We start from the raw sequence: 23,521 nt of genomic DNA on the forward strand, positions 1-23,521 counted from the left end.
GGAAGGCCCTGATTGGCTCAGACACCTCAGGCCCCTTCCAAGGAACTGGGCCTTAGGCTTCTGAGCCAATCAGGGCCTTCCTGTATCCCGGATCCAAGGGGAAGGAGTCTTATTGGCGCAGTCAAGTCTTATCGGCACAGTCAAACCAATCAGGGCCTTAAGCTCCTCCCTCTTGTATCCAGGATACAGGAATGAGTCTAAGGAAGGCTCCTCTCTGTGCATCACAGTGTTGTTGTTGAGGGAAAAGGAACAGGAGGTGTTTTCAGTACCTCCTGCTCCCAACTTTTAAGTTACAGGGCAGGGGGACTTGGAGGGGGAGTGGGCACCTTCATGGCAGGAGGAAACTCTTTGAACATCGATCGTTGTTTATAAATCGGTCCAAAAATCGTCCCACAACAATCCGCATGGTCTTAACGACCGTTGTCAGTGCATCTAGCTCTTTGTCTAGAACAGTGTTTTTCAACCTTTTTACACCTATGGACCGGCAGAAATAAAAGAATTATTTTGTGGACCAGCATCGGTCCGTGGCCCGGCGGTTGAAGAACACTGGGCTAAGTCGTGGGCCAGACCCTGCCCATCTCTACCCAATCTCCACCCCAGACCCCGCCCCTATAATAGTACTAATTGCACCTTGCACGTCCTGTGCCTCATCTGGAAGCCTTCCCTCTGATGTTGCAACGTCAGAGAGAAGGCTTCTGGTTCAGGCGCAGGATGCCCGTAGGAGCCACTGCCCGTGGCTTTGTGGAAGAGGGAGCTGGCTCGAAGATAATGCCGCATCGATCGTACCGTGGACCGGCGGTTGAAGACCACTGTTTTGGGCCTGATGCATGTGCTGGCCCTGTGGACCGGCAGGAGATTTCTGTGGACCGGCACTGGTCCATGGACCGGTGATTGAAGAACACTGGTCTAGAACTACCACTGAAATGTTTCCCTTATATATACTGATGTTGCCAACATTTGCTTATTTCTGCTCTGAGGAAGAAGGGATTACCTTTGAAAGCTAATCATAAACAAAATTATGTTAGTCCAATAATAAAGGTATTTTTTCCTTTGTTTTTGTTTTATTTCTACCATTTTATTCTAGATAAATACACTTGCCCTTACATTAACATATTCATTACATTTATCCAGTCACTTAATTCACACAGCTCAGGCATCTCATCTCCCTTCTCTCACCAGTGAAGCAGTAATCTCCAGTATATCCAATGTAACAGGAGCAGATTCCAGGGGCACTGCACCAGCCATTGTTACAGCTCACGTTACAGATTGCTAAAGGAAATTACAACAGAAAACATAACTACATTGTAGTATGGAACTACAAATCTATTAACAGTAGCTAATTATACGACATACTTTGGGAATGTGGAGTAATTAGAACATGTTTACCACTTGGCTTTTTCAGTTTACAGCAGTGGACAGCAGCAATAAGAGGAAAGATTAAAAGAAAACTCCATATTAAGTATAAAGGACAGACCTTTTAAGATCCATTAAAAACAAAAAACATGCCAAGAGTTTTAACTTGCAGTCTCATCAGTGTTTCTCCCCTCCTTCCCACTTCCCATCTCCTTCCATCTGGATATCAAATGCTTTAGAAAAAAGAAAGTTTTTAACATCACCTTCAATTTTTCCAAAATTAGTTCTGTTCAAATATACTGTATTTTATAAATTAATTCTATGGAGTCACGTGATGTGTTGAGCAGAGCAGGGCATGTCTTGCTCGAGCTCCGGGGCCCCGAGTCCCTTCCCACCTCACCTAGCCTCACCTGGTGTCTGCAATGGAGTTATCGTGCTAGGAGCAGTGCATGGACAGGTTTGTCCAGCATTTCAGCTCAGCTATGAGTGGGAGGGCAACAAGAAAAGACAAAGAAAAAGATGCGCGGCCTTCAAAATCCGATTCCAAGGTGGCGGCAGCAGAGTCGGGTTCCGCGCTACTCCTTTCTGATGCACATTTTGAAGCGCTTTCTGCATCAGTGGTATGCGCCTTAGATTCTCATTTTGAGCAATTGTCGGGGCAGCTCACCTCCTTGGAAGCCCTACCTATGGAAGCTACCAGGCGCACCGGTGAGTTAGAGACGCGGGTGGCGCTGGTGGAGGACGCGCACACTGCATCTGCGGCGGATCTCATTTCCCTTAAGGAATAACTGCAGCGCCAGGCCGACAAACTCAAGGACCTGGAGAACCACTCAAGGAGGGACAAACTTCAGCTGATAGGGTTACCTGAGGCGGTCTTTGACTCCCATCTTTTGTCCACCCTCGAGTCCTGGCTCCAGAATGAACTTCCGTTGCCGGCTGCGCCTGGACCAGGCGCACCGCTTGGGCAGGACAACGGATGATTATTCCCGCGCCCCCTGTCACCATTCTGAAGGTCCACAATTCTGCCCCCAAGGCTGAGCTGATGTGGCATTATAAGCAGAAGTGCAACACTCTTTGCTATGAGGGATCTCCGATCCGGCTATTCCAGGACTACTCTTCTGCCTAGCAAGAATGTCGGCGGCACTTTTCCAGGGTGTGTTCCACCCTATTTGACCACAAACAGCGCTTCATGTTGCTCTACCAGGCGCACTTGAAGATCTGGATGAACGCTGGGTGGAAGAGTTATGCTACCGTTGAGGCCGCCCAGCCCTTTCTAGATGCTCTGCCTGCTATGCCTGGTCCCTCCTCAGCGCCCTGATCCCAATAGCACTGTGGATGGTAGTTCTTGCTTCCTGAGGACTCTCCTTTTGGATCCTGGTTGTTGGCTATTTTTGCTAGTGGAGTGACATTTTGTCTTTTCTGGGACACTGTCTAACAAGTATTTCCTTTTTGTTGTTTTTGGAGTGCTTGTGGGGTTTTTGAGAGTCTCGGGGTTTGAATGATTGGGCACAGCAGATTTGTGGTTTGGCTTTTCTTTGGGGGGAAACTTATATATCTGTTAGAGCAGTGCCATTTCTCCTTACTTGGGACTCACTTCAGCGAGCACTTGCTGTTATATATATATATTTTTTTTAGTACTTGGGGTGCTTCGGTGAGTTGAGGATATGAATGTTAGGGTAAAGCATGTATGTGGTTAGCATGTATGTGGTTTGGTTCTTGGGGGGAGGGGAGATTGCCTGTGGGGGATGGGAGGTTGCTCCTGGCCCAGGTTTTTGGTGGGGGGTATGGTGACCTCTTGGGGACTTTTTGTGAGGCTGTGTGCCTTCGATCCCTTTATTTCACTAGGGTGTTTTCAGTTGCCTTTGGGATTTTGTTGGGAATAACAGTGGGTGAGTGCTGTGGTTGGTTTGGTTAGTGTGTGTGTGAGGGCTTCCTATTTTGGGTCTGGTTATGGCTGAGGGTTTCTTGGGTGGGGTGGGTGGGGATGGGTGAGGATGGGGGTCTGGGGGCCCTGTTCACATCAGAACGTGACTTCGTCGCTCCAGTCCACTTTTGTGGGACGGGGAGAGAGTTTGTTGTTGTATGGGGGGGAATGGTTTGGGTGGGAGGTGGTGGAGATTGGGTTGGGGTGGGTTGGGTTCTGGGAGGTGGGTTAGTCCTTCTATTCTTCCTCCTGTTTGGTTTCTGGGGTTATTCGTATTTGTTGTTTTCTGCATTTCCTGCTGGGTTTCTGGGACTTCTTTTGTGTCTTTTCATCATTCGGGGCTCTCTTGTTAGTTTCCTTAGTGGAGTCGGATTCTGTGTCCTCTCCACTTTTCTACTCCTTATTGTTGATCTTTCTGGGAATATTGCCCTGGGAGAGGATGGGCTCCTGGGGTCTCACTTTAGTGGTTTTCCTTGTCTATTGGCTACTTTCCTTCCTTTCTCTGGCTGACGTGCGTACACCTTTTAGGCTTACCTCTTGGAATGTTGGGGGTATTACATCGCCGATTAAGCAGTCTAAAATTTTGGCGGCTCTTCAGTGTCATCATTCTGATATAGCCTGTTTGCAGGAGACATATCTGACGGATGAGGAACACCTTATTTTACGTCGATCATGGGTGGGAGAGGTTTATTTTGCCTCTTCCCCTAGGCATCATGGCGGTGTTGCAGTGCTTGTTCGGAAGTCTTCGCCCTTGGGAGTTCAGGTCCTTAATAAATCATTGGACGGTCATTATTTACTTTTGCATATTTTGTTGGGGGACTGGAGTTATTTATTGTTGGTGGTCTATGGGCCTAACTCGTCTGAATCCTCTTTTTTACAGGGCTTGGTTGCCCTTCATGCTCATTATTCTGGTGACCCTCTGCTCCTGGTGGGTGATTTTAATTTGGTCAGTGATCCCGATTGCGACAAGTCTGGTGTTTTGTTCCCTTCTTTGGGGGCCCCGGGCCGTCGTCTTGCTGATTTTTGTGACACCCTCTCCGTAGTTGACCCTTGGCGCCTTTTACATCCTGAGGTTCGAGACTATACTCATCTCTCCCGCGCTCACAATACTTGGTCTCGGATCGACTATATCTTTGTATCCCCGGGATTGTTTCCTTCAGTATCCTCGGCGGAGATTGGCCTCCTGAGTATCTCTAATCATACTCCGATCTAGATTGACATTCATTTGGATCCTGCTTATACACGTTTTCCTTCTTGGCGTTTTCCCTTTTACTTTGCGCAGGATGTTGAGTTTCAAACCTTTTTGCGGACCCAATGGGAAGATTATCTGCTTCATAATGAACAACATCAGGAGGATCCTGTTTTATTCTGGGAAGCTGCCAAGACTGTGCTTAGGGGCCATATCATTTCTTTTCTTTGTGGCAGACATAAACTTATTAATTGTATAACTTTGGAGCGAGCCCCACGTGTTGCTAAGCAAACCTTTCATTCTGCTCCTTCTCCAGTAATCCATGAAGCGCTTAACTCTTTGCTACATTCTCTTTCTCAGAAGTGGGCGGCTTATCATAAATATTGTTTTCACAGATTTGGTAATCGGCCCAGGCGCTTGTTGGCGTGCTTTGTGGATGCTAAGATGGGCAGTAAACCGATTTTGACGCTTCGGATTCCCAGGGGGGGGGGGGTAGGGTGATAAGAACCGCGGAGGTGGCCAAGACCCTTTCGGATTTCTTTTCTCATTTATATACTGTCCTCGTTGATGCCTCTGAGGAGCTTATGATGGATTATCTGCAGTCATCTGGGTTGCTGCGTCTTCCCGAAGAAGTGGTGTCTGGTCTTAACTGCCCCTTTCAGGCGCTGGAATTGCAGATGGCCATTAAGTCTCTCCGTACGGGCAAAGCTCCTAGCCCGGATGGCTTTTTGGGTGAATTTTATCTTATTCTTTCGCCTCATCTATGTGGCCCCTTGTTAGATTACTATAATACTGCTATAGCTAATGGTTCCTTTCCTTGTTATGCCAATGAGGTCTTTATTACATTGTTGCTGAAGCCGGGCAAAGTGGCTGATGATCCTGGCACCTATCGCTCGATCTCATTGATCAATGTTAATCTTAAACTGTTTTCCCATATGTTGGCCAATCGCCTTGCTCATCTTCCATCAGTTATTCATGCAGACCAGGTAGGGTTTGTCCGGGGCCGACAATTGGTTTGCAATGTGTGTTGGCACATTGTCAGGATCTTGGGATTCCTGCGCTGTTTGTTAGTCTGGATGCCTCTAAAGCTTTTGATAGCGTTCATTGGTCTTTTTTGTTTCGTACGCTTGAGTATGTGGGGCTTGGGGGGTTTTATCTCCAGGCAGTGCATTCTTTATATTCTAATCCTCGAGCGTCTTTGTTGGTTAATGGAACTCACACGGATTCCTTTCCTATTTTTCAGGGTACCCAACAGGGTTGTCCTCTTTCCCCACTGTTCTTTTTACTTTCTTTAGAACCTTTACTCTGTACACTTCGGATAGCGGGGGTGAACTTGAAGACGTTGGCTTTTGCTGATGATATGTTTTTGATTCTTACGGACCCTGAGGTTTCCTTGCCACTTGCATTGGATCTCATTTCAGAATTTGGCTTTTACTCAGGCCTTTCTTTGAATTTGGACAAATCCATGGCTCTACCCTCCCGTCCTGAGGTTCGCACCGATTGGAGTGGTCTGTTTCCTCTGTGGGGGGAGGAGTCCAAGTTAAAATATTTAGGGGTCCATATCCCACTTGACCTTTCTCGTTTATACTCTTTGAATGTTGACCCATTATTTCATGCTCTTGGGAATCAGTTGCATTTATGTAGGGGTCTTCCGCTCTCGCTGTTGGGTCGGGTGAGTCTATATAATATGCTTATTGTTCCGCGATAGTTATACGTCTTTCAGGTTCTTCCTCTATAACTGTCTTCTAAGGATGAAAAGAGGATTGAGCGACTGGTTCAACGATTTCTCTGGGCGGGTAGACGTGCTCATATACCATACCGGTGGGCGACCTCCCCTTGATATAAGGGAGGCTTAGGTTTGTTAAATCTTCATTTTCTGACGATTGGCTGTGGTATGCGCCATATTAATGACCTTTTTTGTGGTACCTCAACTTTTACTAATACCTCCTTAGAACTTTCCTGTTTTACTACTACTCATTTCAGTGCTTTTCTTCATTCTGCTATACTTTCTAAATAGGGGCCTCTCTCCAGTGCCCTGTTGCACGGCCCTCTGTGGCGGGTCTGGCAATTTAATTCGCTTAGCCCCACTATCGCTCCTTTTTTGCCTCTCCAACTTAATGAGAACTTTCAGCCTGGGGTGGATGGTGTTAGTTTTGTGAGATGGGAAGCAGGGGGGATTCACTATTTGTTTCATTTAGTGCATGATGAGGGATGGATCAAAACTTTGTCCAATTGTATGAGGAATTTGCTCTTCCTCCTATTGATGGCTTTGCTTAGTTGCAAATCCATCACTATATTTCATCTTTGCCTCGTTGCCACCTTACGGCTTCCTGTAAGGAGCTGTTGTGTACTGCATTTACATTTGGCTCACAACTGCCTGTACCTCTGAAATTCCTCCATAGGCATCTAAAAGATGAGTCCCCCCTGCTTGATTCTGTCCGATTACGCGATGCTTGGACTCGTGATCTTAATGTGGCCTTGCCTGAGGATGTGATATTGAAAGCGATTTAAAAAACTGCCTGTTTTTGGTAACTATACTGTATTTTGGGAACAGCATTATAAATTGGTTCTCCACTTGTATATCTCTTCTAAGCTAGCCTACTTAGCAGGGCTTCGCCCATCTGCTGTTTGTCATTGTTGCAGCGCCCCTGAAGCTGGCTTGGGCCACATGTTCTGGACTTGTCCTTCTGTTCAATCCTTTTGGGACTCTATTTTCCTCTTCGTCGACTGTACTTGGAACATTACTATTCAGCATTCTCCCCTAGTGTTGTTTGGCGCATCTCTTCATTTTCATCCTTGTCAACCTGGAACGGCAGCTTTTATCCGATGGGACTGTTTTGACAGCTATAAAGTGGTTGGACATGGAGGCTCCTGACTATTCCCTCTGGCGATGTTGCCTGATCATGCTCCTGATGTGGGAGTGTAGAGGAGTACAAGATATTTCTTCTTTGCTAGGATGGACCTTTCAACATACTTGGGAACCCTTTGGAATACAATGACACCGGTTGCCCGTAGTCGCTTATTGAACTGTTAGAACTGTTAACTCTGTAGCTTTGGTTTTGCCACTTGGTTTCTTGTCCCTGGCTGGCTATTTGTTGGTTTTTTTGGAGGGTACTCTTCTCTGTACGGATTTGTGGGAGGACTTGGGAGGGAGGTTGCAGAGGGTGGGTATTGTGGAGTGGGGGTTGGTTACTTTTGGGTGAAATTTTGAGCAGGTCTTGCTGTATCTTTGTGTATCTGTTCTTTGATGTTCTTGTTGAGCTCAATAAAATATATTTGACAATAAATCAATTCTGTAAGGTGGGGCCAACTAAAAAAATGCCCTAACTTGGGTTGTTTCCCATTGTGTCCATGCTTTCGAATGGAGACAGTATGATCAGTCATACCAGTGGTGGCACCAAGGGAATTTCTGGCCTCTCTGGATTTTATGAAGTTGTTTGATTTAGATATTTATATATCGCCTATCAGGTTATCTAAGCAGTTTACAATCAGGTACTCAAGCATTTTCCCTATCTGTTCCGGTGGGCTCACAATCCATCTCATGTACCTGGGGCAATGGAGGATTGAGTGACTTGCCCAGGAGGCCTACCTGCATGGGAGGCCTACCTGCACATTTCCATCTTTCTAAAACACAGAGAGTACCTGAGATTTCATGTCCTAGAAAACTATTACCAGTTCTCAGCTTTTCCCTTTGGGCTGGCAACAGCACCTCATACGTTTACCAATGTGATGGTAGTGATAGCTACCCATCTATGCAAGACAAGATTGCAGGTTTATCCATACCTGGCTGATTGTCTGATCAGAGCTCTGTCATTCCCGGAAAAATAAGCAGTGGCTTAAGTGGTCCAGGTCCTGCACAGCCTGGGTTAGATAGTGAATTTCCAAAAGAGCCAACTGGTTCCATCCCAATCTCTGGAATACCATCTTCAACAAGGCAGAAGGTTGTGTCTGTCTTCCAGAGGCATAAGAACATAAGAATTGCCGCTGCTAGGTCAGATCAGTGCTTCATGGTGCCCAGCAGTCCACTCACAAGGCAGCCCTTTGGTACGTTCTGGTTCAGCAGGAACTTGTCTAACTTTGTCTTGAATCCCTGGAGGGTGTTTTCCCATATGACAGACTTCAGAAGAGCATTCCAGTTTTCTACCACTCTCTGGGTGAAGAAGAACTTATTTATGTTAGTATGGAATCAATCCCCTTCCAATTTTAGAGACATGATACAGACTTACATGATCATGAAGGGCATAGAGAACGTGGAGAGGGACAGATTCTTCAGCCTATTGGGAACTACAAGAACAAGGGGACACTTGGAGAAATTGAAAGGGGACAGGTTTAGAACCAATGCTAGGAAATTCTTTTTCACTCAGAAGGTGGTGGGCACCTGGAATACATTTCCGGAGGTTGTGATAGGACAGAGTAAATTACGTGGTTTCAAAGAAGGATTGGATAAATTCCTGAAGAATGTGGGGATTCAGGGATACAGATAGAGGTAGAGATAGGATTATGAAAGGGTATAGATAGAAGAATAAAGGGGATAGAAGGGTTTTAGACAAAGGATCACCTTACAGGTCATAGACCTGATGGGCCGCCGCGGGAGCGGACTGCTGGGCACGATGGAACTCTGGTCTGACCCAGCGGAGGCAACTTCTTATGTTCTTATGCCCTCTTGTTCTCCCTACCTTGAAAAGGGTGAAAAACCTGTCGTTATCCACTAAGTCTATTCTCTTCAGTACCTTGAATGTTTCGATCTTGTCCCCTCTCAATCTCCTCTTTTCGAGGGAGAAGAGGTTGAGTTTCTCTAATCTTTCACTGTACGGCAACTCCTCCAGCCCCTTAACTATCTTAGTCACTCTTCTCTGGACCCTTTTGAGTAGTACCGTGTCCTTCTTGATGTATGGTGACCGGTGCTGGACGCAGTACTCCAGGTGAGGGCGCACCATAGCCCGGTACAGCGGCATGATAACCTTCTCTCATCTGTTTGTGATCCCCTTTATCAGTCCTAGCATTCTGTTCGCCCTTTTCGCCACCACCGCACATTGCGCGGATGGCTTCATCGACTTGTCGATCAGAACTCCCAAGTCTATTTCCTGGGAGGTCTGTCCAAGTACCACCCCGGACATCCTGTATTCGTGTATGAGATTTTTGTTACCGACATGCATCACTTTACACTTATCCACATTGAATCTCATCTGCCATGTCGATGCCCATTCCTCGAGCCTGATTATGTCATGTTGCAGATCTTCGCAATCCCCTTGTGTCTTCACTACTCTGAACAACTTCGTATCGTCCACATATTTAATCACCTCACTTGTTGTACCTATGTCCAGATCGTTTATAAAGATGTTGAAGAGCACCGAGCCCTGCGGCACCCCACCATAAAGGGAGTAGAAACCTTGAGAAGAGCTCTCCAAAAATAAGAACAATGGTCAAAGCTATAGCAGTAAAAATTTAAAGCAAAGAAGTTCAGAGTGATGCACTTGGGGTACAGAAATCCAAAGGTGATAAGTACAGGTCAGGAAAGTGATCGTATGATGATGGTGTCTGAGGATCTCAAGGTGACAAAACAATGTGACAAAGGCAGTAACAATGGCCAAAAGGATGTTGACCTACATAGAGAAGTGTATAACTAGCAGAAAAAAAGGCCGGCTCCCTCTTCCTCACTGATGCAATGCACAAAGCTGTGGGCAGCGGCTCCTTGCGCATCCCGTGCCTCATCTGGAAGCCTTCCCTCTGATGTTGCAACATCAGAGAGAAGGCTTCCAATTCAGGCGCAGGACGCGGAGGAGCCACTGCCCGTGGCTTTCTGCACTGAATCAGTAAGGAAGAGGGAGCTGGCTCAAAAATAATGCCGCATCGATTGCACTGTGGACTGGTGGTTGAAGAACACTGTTTTGGGCCTGATGCACGTGCTGGCCCTGTGGATCGGCAGGAAATTTCTGTGGACCGGTGGTTGAAGAACAGTGCCATAGATCGTTCTCACTGCTGTATTCTGAAACAGGTCAGTCTGGCCAAATTTTTCTTAGTGCTTGTCAAATATACAATGTTATAATAATCTAAAATACTCAGAAGTAATATCTGAACTAAGATTGTAAAAGCAGTAGCATTAAAGTAGGATCTGATAGTATGTAATTTCCATAAGATATAGTAACCCTTTTGAACCAATGTGTCTATCTGATTTTTCAGTCAGGCACTGATCAAAAACAACTCCCAAGGTTTTAATTGTAGGGATTATTGTAAATAATACTGAATTTATCTTAACTATTGGTTCAATAGAAATCTTTTGTGATGATACAAAAAAAATTTTGTTTTTTCCTGATTTAATTTCAACTTGAATTCCTGCATCCAGGATTCCATCGTATTTAACATAGTTTCAATAAATTGAGTACTGTTGGATAACGTATTGCAACATGGGATAACTATTGTAATATCGTCAGCATAGCTGAACAACCTCAAGCCCAATTTACTCATCCAATAACCCAACGAAAGAAGGTACACATTGAAAAGTGTAGGAGAAAGTGGGGAGACCTGTGGGACTCCACACAGATTTTTCCAAATTACTGAAAGAGTATCCTTAAATTTAACCTGACAGAGTCTTGATTCCAGGAATCCTTTAAACCAGGGGTGTCCAACCTGTGGCCCGGTGAAGTATTTTGTGCGGCCCCGGTCGAGGGCGATGCAGTGTTTTCCTCTGCTGCCCTTGGGTGTATACCGTCTTGCTAGTTCCCTCCTCTGTCTTGCTGCAGTGTTTGCGCGTTTGTGCAGCTCCAGAAACATTTTTTTCAGCCAATGCGGCCCAGGGAAGCCAAAAGGTTAGACACCCCTGCTTTAAACCATGAAAATACTTTACCCTGGATTCCTAAAGAATCCAAAAATTCCAACAGTTTGCAGTGATCTACTAAATCAAAAGCGCTACTCAGATCAAATTGAGTATCAGCACATTACTACTCTTGCTTAAAAGGCTATTCAAATAATCCATTAGTGTAGCTAATACCGTCTCTGTACTATAGTGGGATCTAAAACCTGATTGAGAATCATGCAACAGGGAATGAGATTTTAAATATTTTGTTAATTGGATTTGCACCAACCCCTGGACGCATAGAACTTCACGGTATTGCGGTATATAAGCTGTTATTATTATTATTATTATAATTATAATTTGAGGGTAAGGAAATTGATTCCTTTTTATTTTTAATAATAGGTGTAATAATTATATTACCCTCTTCTTGTTGAAAAATGCCTTTGTCTAATGAGTCAGTGATCCATTCTAGCACTTTCATTTTAAATTCCGGAGGTACGCAAGACATAAGATTAGCAGGGCAAGAGTCCAACATACAGTAGAATTTAGAGTATTTGGAAAATAATTTGGAGAAATCAGTCCATCTGGATCATCAAAAGTGGATCATATTAGGTCAACTGCAGGGCAGGATTAACCAATAGGCCAAGTAGGCACGTGCCTAGGGCCCAAAATGGTCAGGAAGGCCCGATGAAGGAGGGCATCAACATTGTTTTTCCAAACGGCAATGGGCCCCTCCAGCATCGATCGGCAACGCGACACCCCCCCCCCCCCCGCGATTGGCAACGTGGCCCCCCCCATCGACGGAAAGTAAGACAAGCAAGTAACGCGGGTAAGAAAGGCGACGGGAACTATAATTGTGCAAGCAGTGCTGCTTGCCCAAAGCTTCCTTCTGACGCAGCTTCCTGTTTATGCCTGGGCGCATGGTGGGGTGGGGCGGAGCAGGGGGGGCCCAGTGTACTTGTGTGCCTAGGGGCCCTCGACAAATTAATCCTGCCCTGGGCAACTGGAACTTCATCTTGTGGCTTCTCCAAATGATTATTTATACTTCCCAGGCTTGAAGAGCACTCTCCACCACCTCCCAAGAGAGGTGGTGGAGAATAAAACTGTGACTGAGCTCAAAGAAGCGAGGGATGAACACAGAGGATCTAGAATCAGAAAATAATATTAAAAATTGAACTAAAGCCAGTACTGGGCAGACTTGCACAGTCTGTGTCTGTATATGGCCGTTTGGTGGAGGATGGGCTGGAGAGGGCTTCAATGGCTGGGAGGGTGTAGATGGGCTGGAGTAGGTTTTAACGGAGATTTCGGCAGTTGGAACCCAAGCACAGTACCGGGTAGAGCTTTGGATTCTTGCCCAGAAATAGCTAAGAAGAAAAAATTAAAAAAATGTAAATTGATTCAGGTTGGGCAGACTGGATGGACCATTCGGGTCTTTATCTGCCGTCATCTACTATGTTACTATGTTAGATCCATAGACCCATGATTTTAGAACTAAAGAAAGAACTTGGCAAGTCATTTCAAGACCATAATGGGATTTGAGATAGTTGTAAATTTTATATCATATCAAACACCTTATTAAACAATTTTTTGATGTTGATATTAGTAGTGCCGATCTGATTTGAATAGTAAGCCTTTCATTTCTCTTTAATTTCCTACCTCCTTTCGCCATATTTCCTTATCTGTAATTAATTTAGATTTTAACCACTTCCTTTCAAGTTGCCTAAGTTTCCATTTCATTTCTAATAATTCCACATCATACTATTTATTTTCATCATCTAAGTGTCTTTTTATAGTATGTTTGGGGCAATTTCATCTAATACGGAATTTGATACAGTTTTTCCATTCTGATGGAAATTCATTGACATTTTCCATTGCAGTTAAATCTACATGTTTCCAGAATTCAGTTGCTTCTAATCTTTTTCTTGTTAAAAATTCTTGTTTTATCGATTTGGGCTTAGGAATAGAATTTTTAGCCCAATTCAAGTTAAAATAGTAAATAAAATGATCTCTTAATATGATCTCTCTTCTGTTGCCTCCCTTTCTCAATCTTTCCTTTTCTTATTCCTTGTGAACCCCTTTACTTTTGTGCTGTCCTCTATTGCTCTGTGGGTCCTACTGATTTTATTTGTTGTAAACAGCTTAGGTACCACTTTGTGGACACACCGCAGTATTACAAGCATTGTAAATAAATAATTAAGGTTTCAGCATTTGGATAAGAAGGCTACTTAGTGCCAGGCAAACTTCTCCAGTCTGCACCCTGAAAATGCCAGGTACCAATCAAGATCAAATATGCATATGCACTATTGCTTGAAACCTTATGCAATGAATTTATCTTGTTGGGCTGGATGGATCACACTAACTGCCGTCAATCTCCATGTTAAGGTCTGTATTATGCTATAAATGTCATTATTCAGATAGAAAAAAACATACAAATAAAAAATAATCTTGCAGTTCACATAACTGTATTTTTCGCTCCATAGGAAGCACTTTTTCCCCAAAAAAAGTGGGTGGAAAAAAGGGTGCGTCCTATGGAGCGAATATAACCCCCTCCCCGCCCCCCTCCCCGTGGACGTTACCTTATTTTGACTGCCGCCTGCTGCCGCTGCTCTTCTACTGCCGCTGCTTCTGCCCCATAAGTAGAAGAAAGGCCAGGCAGATGCAGCAATTACATGCCCTAACCCTAACCCTAACCCTAACCTTAACCTTAACCCTAATCCTAACCCTAACCTTCAGTCTGACGTCAGAATTGACGTCGGGGGTAAGACTTCTGGGCTGGCGACGTGCAATCGCTGCACCCGTCTGGCCTTTCCCAGTAATTCACTCTGTGCCGGCTCCCTTGACTCGCTGCTGAGCTAGGAGTCCAAACCTCTCACCGCTGCTGCTTCGTTGATGTATCCTCTCAGCGGCAGCAGCAGGAGGTAATTGAATTCAGCGGGCGGGCGGGCTTGGGGAGGACAGAAGAGGACAAAGGCTAGAAGGCAGTGAGGGAAACATAGGAGGGAGGGAAGAAGGGATACTGGTAATTGTTGGGCCTGAGGGGGGGGGAAGAGGACAAAGGCTGGAAGGCAGTGTGGGGAACATAGAAGGGAGAGAGGAAGGGACAATTGTTGGGCCTGAGTGGAAAGGGGAAGAGAACAAAGGCTGGAAGACAGTGAGGGGAACATAGGAGGGAGGGAAGAAGGGATACCGGTAATTGTTGGGCCTGAGGGGGGGGAAGAGAACAAAGGCTGGAAGGCAGTGTGGGGAACATAGAAGGGAGAGAGGAAGGGACAATTGTTGGGCCTGAGTGGAAAGGGGAAGAGAACAAAGGCTGGAAGACAGTGAGGGGAACATAGGAGGGAGGGAAGAAGGGATACCGGTAATTGTTGGGCCTGAGGAGGGGGAAGAGAACAAAGGATGGAAGGCAGTGTGGGGAACATAGAAGGGAGAGAGGAAGGGACAATTGTTGGGCCTGAGTGGAAAGGGGAAGAGAACAAAGGCTGGAAGACAGTGAGGGGAACATAGAAGGGAGAGAGGAAGGGACAATTGTTGGGCCTGAGTGTGGGGGGGGGGGAGAGAACAAAGGCTGGAAGACAGTGAGGGGAACATAGGAGGAAGGAAGGAAGGGACAATTGTTGGGCCTAAGGAAGGAAAGAAATAAATAAATCACCAGACAACGGTGGGGGGTGGGGGGGGTGGGAGGAAGAGGACAAAGGCTGGAAGGCAGTGAGGGGAACATAGAAGTTAGCAAGGGACAACTGTTGGGCCTGAGGAAGGAAAGAAAGAAATCACCAGACAACCAAAGGTAGGAGAAATGATTTTATTTTCAATTTAGTGATCAAAATATGTCAATTTTGAGAATTTATATCTGCTGTCTATATTTTGCACTACATTTGTCTATTTTTCTATAGTTGTTCCTGAGGTGACACTGCATATTTTAAAAAGTCATCTGCCTTGACATCTGTGCCCTATCCCTGCCTACCACTAGACCGGCACAAGATGTAGAAGTAGAAGGGACTCTAGGAAACAGCGATCACAATATGATCCGCTTCGATCTGGACGCAGGGGAGAAACATCAGTCCAAAAAGACAGCCACGGCACCGAACTTCCGAAAAGGGAATTACGAAGGGATGAGACTCATGGTAGGGAAGAGGATAAGCACTGCAAAAACGCTAGAGCAAGCTTGGTCCCTTTTTAAGGACACAGTCACCGAGGCGCAAAATCTATATATACCGCGTATCAACAAGGGATCAAAGAGGAAAAAGAACAAAGAACCGGCGTGGCTCACTGTAGAGGTGAAGGAAGCGATAAGAGACAAGAAAACTTTGTTTAAGGAATGGAAAAGGTCAAAAATGGATGAAAACTAGAACAAGCACACAACATCAACGCAGGTGCCATAAGGCAGTAAAAGGGGCCAAAAGAGACTATTAGGAAAAAATAGCCAAGGAGGCGAAGAACTTCAAGCCGTTCTTTCGATATATTAAGGAGAAACGACCCACGAAAGAAGTGGTGGGACCGTTGGATGACCATGGAATAAAGGAGGACAAAGAAATCATCGACAAACTGAATACATTTTTTGCGTCTGTATTTACCGAAGAAGATGTACACAGCATATCGGAACCCATCAGGCTATATGCTGGAAATGAAGACGAAAAGCTGACAGGATTGATGGTCAATCTAGAGGAGGTGTGTAGGCAGATTGATAGACTTAAGAGCAATAAATCCCTGGGACCAGATGGCATCCAACTGAGGGTCATCAAGGAATTGAAATGGACTGTAGCTGAATTGCTTCAACTAATAGCCAATCGGTCAATGAAATCGGGAAAGATTCCGGAAGACTGGAAGGTGGCGAATGTTACGCCGATCTTCAAAAAAGGTTCAAGGGGAGATCTGGGAAACTACAGACCAGTGAGTCTGACCTCCGTACCAGGAAAGATGGTAGAGTCACTGATAAAGGACTGCATCATTGATCACCTTGATGGACACAGGCTGATGAGGACCAGTCAGCACGGTTTTAGCAAAGGCAGATCATGTTTGAAGAACTTGCTGCACTTCTTTGAGGGAGTAAACAGACAGATAGAAAAGGGTGACCCGGTCAACATTGTATATCTGGATTTTCAGAAGGCGTTTGACAAGGTTCTGTATGAACGACTACTTCGGAAAATTGCGAGCCATGGAATCATAACATAAGAACATAAGAACATAAGCATTGCCTCCGCTGGGTCAGACCCGAGGTCCATCGCACCCAGCAGTCCGCTCACGCGGCAGCCCAACAGGTCCAGGACCTGCACAGTAATCTTCTATCTATACCATTCTATCCCCTTTTCCAGCAGGAAATTGTCCAATCCTTTCTTGAACCCCAGTACCGTACTCTGCCCTATTACGTCCTCTGGAAGTGCATTCCAGGTGTCTACCACACATTGGGTAAAGAAGAACTTCCTAGCATTTGTTTTGAATCTGTCCCCTTTCAACTTCTCCGAATGCCCTCTTGTTCTTTTATTTTTCGAAAGTTTGAAGAATCTGTCCCTCTCTACTTTCTCTATGCCCTTCAAGATCTTGTAAGTCTCTATCATATCCCCTCTAAGTCTCCTCTTCTCCAGGGAAAAGAGTCCCAGTTTCTCCAATCTTTCAACGTATGAAAGATTTTCCATCCCTTTTATCAGACGTGTCGCTCTCCTCTGAACCCTCTCAAGTAACGCCATGTCTTTCTTAAGGTACGGCGACCAACATTGGACGCAGTACTCTAAATGCAGGCGCACCATTGCCCGATACAACGGCAGGATAACTTCTTTTGTTCTGGTAGTAATACCCTTCTTGATTATACCCAGCATTTTATTTGCTCTCTTAGCGGCCGCTGCGCACTGTGCCGTCGGCTTCATTGTCATGTCCACCATTACCCCCAAGTCCCTTTCTTGGGTACTCTCTTTCACTAACATCCCTCCCATCGTATAGTTGTACCTCGGGTTTCTGCTTCCCACATGTATACTTTACATTTCTCAACATTGAACTTCATCTGCCATCTCGTCGCCCATTCTCCTAGTTTGTTCAAGTCCCTTTGCAATTCTTCGCAGTCCTCTATAGTCCAAGCTCCACTAAATAGTTTGGTGTCATCTGCAAATTTTATTATCTCACACTTCGTCCCTGATTTTAGATCATTTATGAATATATTAAATAGCAGCGGCCCGAGCACCGAGCCCTGCGGGACCCCACTCGTGACCCTCCTCCAGTCCGAGTAGTGGCCCTTCACTCCTACCCTCTGTTTTCTACCCGCCAACCAGTTTCTGATTCATCTATGTACTTCTCCTTCCACCCCATGGTTCTTCAGTTTCCAGAGTAGGTGTTCATGGGGCACCTTGTCAAAGGCTTTTTGGAAATCTAGATATATGATGTCTATTGGGTCTCCTTTGTCCATTCGTTTGTTAATTCCTTCCAAGAAGTGCAATAAGTTTGTTAGGCACGATCTCCCCTTGCAGAAACCATGTTGGCTTGGTATCAGAAGTTCGTTTCTTTCAAAATGTTCATCGATGTTTTCTTTTATCAGTGCTTCCGCCATTTTCCCCGGAACAGAGGTCAGACTCACCGGTCTGTAGTTTCCCGGGTCACCTCTTGATCCCTTTTTAAAGATGGGCGTAACGTTGGCTATCTTCCACTCCTCCGGGATCACGCCCGTTTTCAGGGATAGATTGTAAATTTGCTGCAGTAGTTCCACTATTTCCTCCTTTAGTTCCTTTAGAACCCTTGGATGGATTCCATCCGGACCCGGGGATTTGTCAGTTTTTAATTTTTCTATCTGCCTGCGTACATCTTCAAGGCTCACTTCCATGGATGTTAATTTTTCTGCTTGATCTCCATTGAAGAATTGATCGGGTTCCGGTCTGTTGGATGTGTCTTCATTTGTAAATACGGACGAAAAGAACACGTTAAGTCTTTCTGCTACTTCTTTCTCCTCCTTCACCACACCCTTCCTGTCTCCGTCGTCCAGTGGTCCCACCTCCTGCCTAGCCGGCTGCTTCCCTTTAACATATCTAAAGAATGGTTTGAAGTTTCGTGCTTCCCTGGCTAGCCTCTCTTCATACTCTGTTTTGGCTTTTCAAACCACAAAGTGACATTCCTTTTGATACTTCCTGTGCTCTTTCCAGTTCTCCTCAGTTTTGTCCTTTTTCCATTTCTTGAATGAATTTTTCTTATTTCCTATCGCTTTCTTCACTATTTTAGTTATTCACGCCGGGTCTGTTGTTCGACTCTTTTTGCACCCCTTTCTGAATCTGGGGATATACAGATTTTGCGCCTCGCTCACCGTGTCCCTGAAAAAAGACCAGGCATATTCTACCGTTTTCCAGTTCCTGGAAGTGTTCCTAAGTTTCTTCCTTACCATTTCCCTCATTGCTTCGTAGTTTCCTTTTCTGAAGTTAAAGGTTGTCGCTATGGTTCTCTTTCCTTTCGGTATTCCAACCTCAACCTTGAACTTGATCATATTGTGATCGCTGTTTCCCAATGGTCCCACTACTTCTACTTCCTTTGCAGGTCCTCTTAACCCATTTAGGATTAAATCCAGAGTGGCATTTCCTCTCGTAGGTTCTCTAACAAGCTGCTCCATGAAGCAATCTTGTGAAGCCTCCAGAAATTCTGTCTCCCTAGTGCATCTTGAGCTTCCAAGACTCCAGTCTATCCTGGGGTAGTTGAAGTCTCCCATAATAACCGTGTTACCGCTTTTACATTCTTGCTTCATCTCGGCTTCCATTTCTTCATCGATATCTCTAGTTTGCCCGGGTGGACGATAGTATAGGCCCAACTTTACTTCAGGTCCTTTTCTTCCTGGTATTTTAACCCATAGCGATTACAGCTTGTTAGTCGTCTCTGCTGTGTCTATTATTGTCGATTGTATGCATTCTTTTATGTATAGGGCCATTCCACCTCCTTTCTGGCCTGACCTGTCATTGCGATAGAGCTTGTACCCTGGCAGTGCTGAATCCCATTTGTTTTCCTCATTCCACCATGTTTCAGCGACTCCAATGATATCTATGTCCTCTGCATTGGCCATGACTTCTAATTCCCCCATTTTATTTCTTAGGCTCCTTGCATTAGTATATAAGCAATTTAGATCCTGGTATTTCCTTATCTTCATTACCTTTCCCTGTGCTTTGGTCCTTGGTTTCTTTTCTTACAATCTTCCTAACCTCCTCTTCTGGGTTAGTCGACTCCTGTAATTTGTCCCTTGTTTTTTCCCAGTCTTTTTTCCCCTCAGTATCTTCACGGGATACCTTCTTCCGAATCGTCGACACTTGGTCGACTGTCGGCTTTCCCCTTCTTCTTAGTTTAAAGTCTGTTCTATTCCTCTCCTGACGTTGTTTGCTAGAAGTCTAGTTCCCGCCGTGCTCAGGTGTAGTCCATCTCTCCTGTAGAGCTTGCTCTTGCCCCAGAATGTTGTCCAGTTCCTCACGAAGTGGAACCCTTCCTCTTCACACCATTTCCTCATCCACGCATTTATTGATTGTAGTTCCTCCTGTCTCTTCACATCTGCCCTCGGTACCGGTAGGATCTCTGAGAACGCTATCTTCTGGGTCCTCATCTTCAGCTTTCTTCCCAGGATCTTGAACTGTTCTATCAGCGTGCTTCTCCTGTAGTCTCTCCTGCTGACATCATTCGTCCCAATGTGGATCATTACTGCAGTCTCTTCTGTCTCCGCCCCTTCCAGGATCTTCCCAATTTTGTCCATGATGTCCTGGCTGGATCATAGGAAACAGAGAGTGGGGGTAAATGGACAATACTCGGACTGGAAGTGCGTCACCAGTGGGGTGCCGCAGGGCTTGGTGCTTGGACCCGTGCTCTTCAACATCTTTATAAATGATCTAGACATTGGTACAACGAGTGAGGTGATTAAATTTGCGGACGATACAAAGTTATTCAGAGTATTGAAGACTTAGTGGGATTGCGAAGATCTGCAACATAACATAATTAGGCTTGAGGAATGGGCATCAACATGGCAGATGAGGTTTAATGCGGATAAGTGTAAAATGATGCATGTAGGTAACAAAAAACTCATGCACTGGTCGCCATACATGAAGAAGGACATGATGCTACTTGAAAGGGTCCAGAGAAGGGCGACTAAGATGGTTAAGGGGCTGGAGGAGTCGCCGTATAGTGAAAGATTAGAGAAATTGGGCCTTTTCTCCCTCGAACAGAGGAGATTGAGAGGGGACATGATCGAAACATTCAAGGTACTGAAGGGAACAGACTTAGTAGATAAGGACAGGTTGTTCACCCTCTCCAAGGTAGGGAGAACGAGAGGGCACTCTCTAAAATTGAAAGAGGATAGATTCCGTACAAATGTAAGAAAGTTCTTCTTCACTCAGAAAGTGGTAGAAAACTGGAATGCTCTTCCAGAGTCTGTCGTAGGGGAAAACACCCTCCAAGGATTCAAGACAAAGTTAGACAAGTTCCTGCTGAACCAAAACGAACGCAGATAGGGCTAGTCTCAGTTAGGGTGCTGGTCTTTGACCAAGGGCCACCGCGTGAGCGGACTGCTGGGCACAATGGACCACTGGTCTGACCAAACAGCGGCAATTCTTGTTCTTATGGGACAAAGCCTGGCAGGAAGGGGGGACAGGATATAGAATCCTGGCAAGGTGTGTGGGGTTGGGTGCAGAGCCTGGCAGGGAGAATTTGGTTCAGAATTTTTTTTTTCTCGTTTTCCTCCTCTAAATTTAGGGTGCGTCTTATGGTCAGATGCGTCTTGTGGAGCGAAAAATATGGTGCGTTAAAGTTCAACATAGATAACAATATATAAGAAAACTGATCAATCATCATCATTACATAAATTTTTTTTTTTAATTCTTTATTTAATTATTTGTTACAATACAACACATTGATAACAAATATTCATGAATGACCACAGCAAACTCAATAAGGAGAACATGAAAACATAGGCAATTATCAACCATGTCTTAGTCCACATTATTATGGTCGCCAGTACCTTTTTAAAAAGGAAGAAAAAAAATCAAATCCATCAATCTACCATCTAAGGACAGGCAAAATGGCATTTATATTTTATACACAACATCCTCCAAAAATAAAAATCAGTAATAGAAACTAAACTTTCAACAAAGGTTTCTCTTTAATAAAGTCTTCTAACTGGACTGGATCATAAAACACATTTATCACTTCCATATGATATAAGGCATTTGCTTGGAAATTTCAAAAAGAAAGTAGCTCCAACTGCCAAAACCAAAAACTGAAGGAACTGCTTCCTTTTAAACTGGGTTTGTCTAGAGACATCAGGAAAAATTATCACCCGTTGGCCACAGAACAGGTCTTGTTTTTTCACAAAGTACAATTTTAAAATAGCTTGTTTTTCCAATTCTGTCTTAAAGGTCACAAGAAGAGTTGCTCACTTATTTATTATATCTTTAGATGATTCTAAAAACTGCGAAACATTCAAACTATCAGGTGACACCATTTTATCCATTTCACCTTCATCTGCCATTACCTTGGAATCTCTTGAGATATAATACAAATTATCAACTTCAAAAGCTTCCACATTAGTATATTGTAATATCTCCTTCAAATACATTCTCAGGAGTTCCATCGTGGACAGATAATGTGTAATTTGAAAATTTAATATACGAAGATTTTTGACCCTAATAGAATTTTCCATTTTTTCTAGTTTAGAATACATCACCATACTATCCTTAATATTAGAAACAGCACTAGCTTGTAAGGTGCTCACTGCCTGGTCCAATTTTTCAAACTTCACAGCTGTTTCACCAATTTTACCTTCTTGCTCTTTAATTTTCACTGTTATATCAGATGAGAATTGACATAAATCCAAATTACATAAAAATTTTTAAAATAGCCAAGATTATCTATCTTGCTTGACTTAAATATCTCTTTAAAAGATAGGCCTTTAGTCATTTCCTAAATAGAGAATAAGAATCTATATTTTCCTAATAGTGATAGGTATAGATTTCCATATATGTGCAGCTTAGTAAGACTGAGAAGAACAAAAAGCCATTTTTCAAAAATACAATCTGGAATTACGAAAAGAAAGTGTTAAAACAAGTTTCTACAAATTTCTTTCTCCAGTGTGCCAGAACCGGAAAAAATCTTCAGGGGAGATCAAGAGGGGAAATTATCATGCATGGAGGTAAGCCTTGAAGACGTTCTTAGGCAGGTAGATAGATTAAGAACGGACAAGGCTCCGGGCCCAGACGGGATCCACCCGAGAATACTGAAAGAGCTCAGAGATGAAACAGCAGAGTTACTGCAGCATATTTGCAACCTGTCCTTGAAAACAGGGGTAATCCCGGAGGACTGGAAGATAGCGAATGTTACACCGATCTTCAAGAAGGGATCGAGAGGCGACCCGGGAAACTACAGACCGGTGAGCTTAACCTCCGTTCCAGGGAAGATGGTCGAATCAATGATCAGGGAAGGTATCAATGAGCATATAGAAAAAAATAATCTGATGAGATCGAGCCAGCATGGTTTCTGTAAAGGCCGATCATGCCAGACAAATCTACTGCATTTCTTTGAGGGGATAAGTAAGCAATTGGACCAAGGTGACCCAGTAGACATTATATATCTAGATTTCCAAAAAGCCTTTGACAAGGTGCCCCATGAACGATTACTGAAGAAACTGTGGAGTCACGGGGTGGAAGGGGACGTGTACAGATGGATCAAAAATTGGCTGGCGGACAGGAAACAGAGGGTAGGAGTAAAGGGGCACTACTCTGACTGGATAGGGGTCACAAGTGGTGTTCCGCAAGGGTCAGTGCTGGGACCATTGCTGTTCAATATATTTATTAATGATCTAGAATCGGGGACAAAGTGTGAAGTTATCAAGTTCGCGGATGACACAAAACTCTCCAGCAGGGCCAGAACTGTTGAGGAATGCAAAGAATTGCAAAGCGACCTGAACAAGCTGAGTGAGTGGGCAAAAAAATGGCAGATGAGCTTCAATGTGGAGAAATGTAAGGTCTTGCACATAGGGAAGGGGAACTCCATGTACAGCTATACGATGGGAGGGAGGGTACTCGGGAAAGGCAGCCAGGAAAAAGATCTGGGGGTATTGGTAGATAACACAATGAAGCCGGCGGCACAATGTGCAGCGGCCTCAAAAAAAGCGAACAGAATGTTGGGCATTATCAAAAAAGGTATCACTACCAGAACAAAAGAAGTTATCCTGCCACTGTATCGAGCAATGGTGCGCCCACATCTGGAATACTGCGTCCAATACTGGTCGCCATACCTCAAGAAGGACATGGCAATACTCGAAAGGGTCCAG

At 44.6% G+C, this 23,521-nt stretch overlaps 1 protein-coding gene across 7 annotated transcripts in view; it reads right to left on the bottom strand.

The window, feature by feature from the left end:
• LOC117347945 (neurogenic locus notch homolog protein 1-like) overlaps positions 1 to 23,521 on the bottom strand; it is a 284,187-nt gene that overhangs the window by 102,241 nt on the left and 158,425 nt on the right. For all 7 annotated transcript variants that reach the window (XM_033919452.1, XM_033919449.1, XM_033919455.1 and 4 more), the window contains exon 15: positions 1,177 to 1,269. In XM_033919452.1, coding sequence (XP_033775343.1) covers positions 1,177 to 1,269 — 93 coding nt within the window. The remainder of the gene's footprint in view (positions 1 to 1,176; positions 1,270 to 23,521) is intronic.

Source organism: Geotrypetes seraphini, chromosome 14, assembly GCF_902459505.1.
Source record: "Geotrypetes seraphini chromosome 14, aGeoSer1.1, whole genome shotgun sequence".
In the NCBI taxonomy this organism is placed as follows: Eukaryota; Metazoa; Chordata; class Amphibia; order Gymnophiona; family Dermophiidae; genus Geotrypetes; species Geotrypetes seraphini.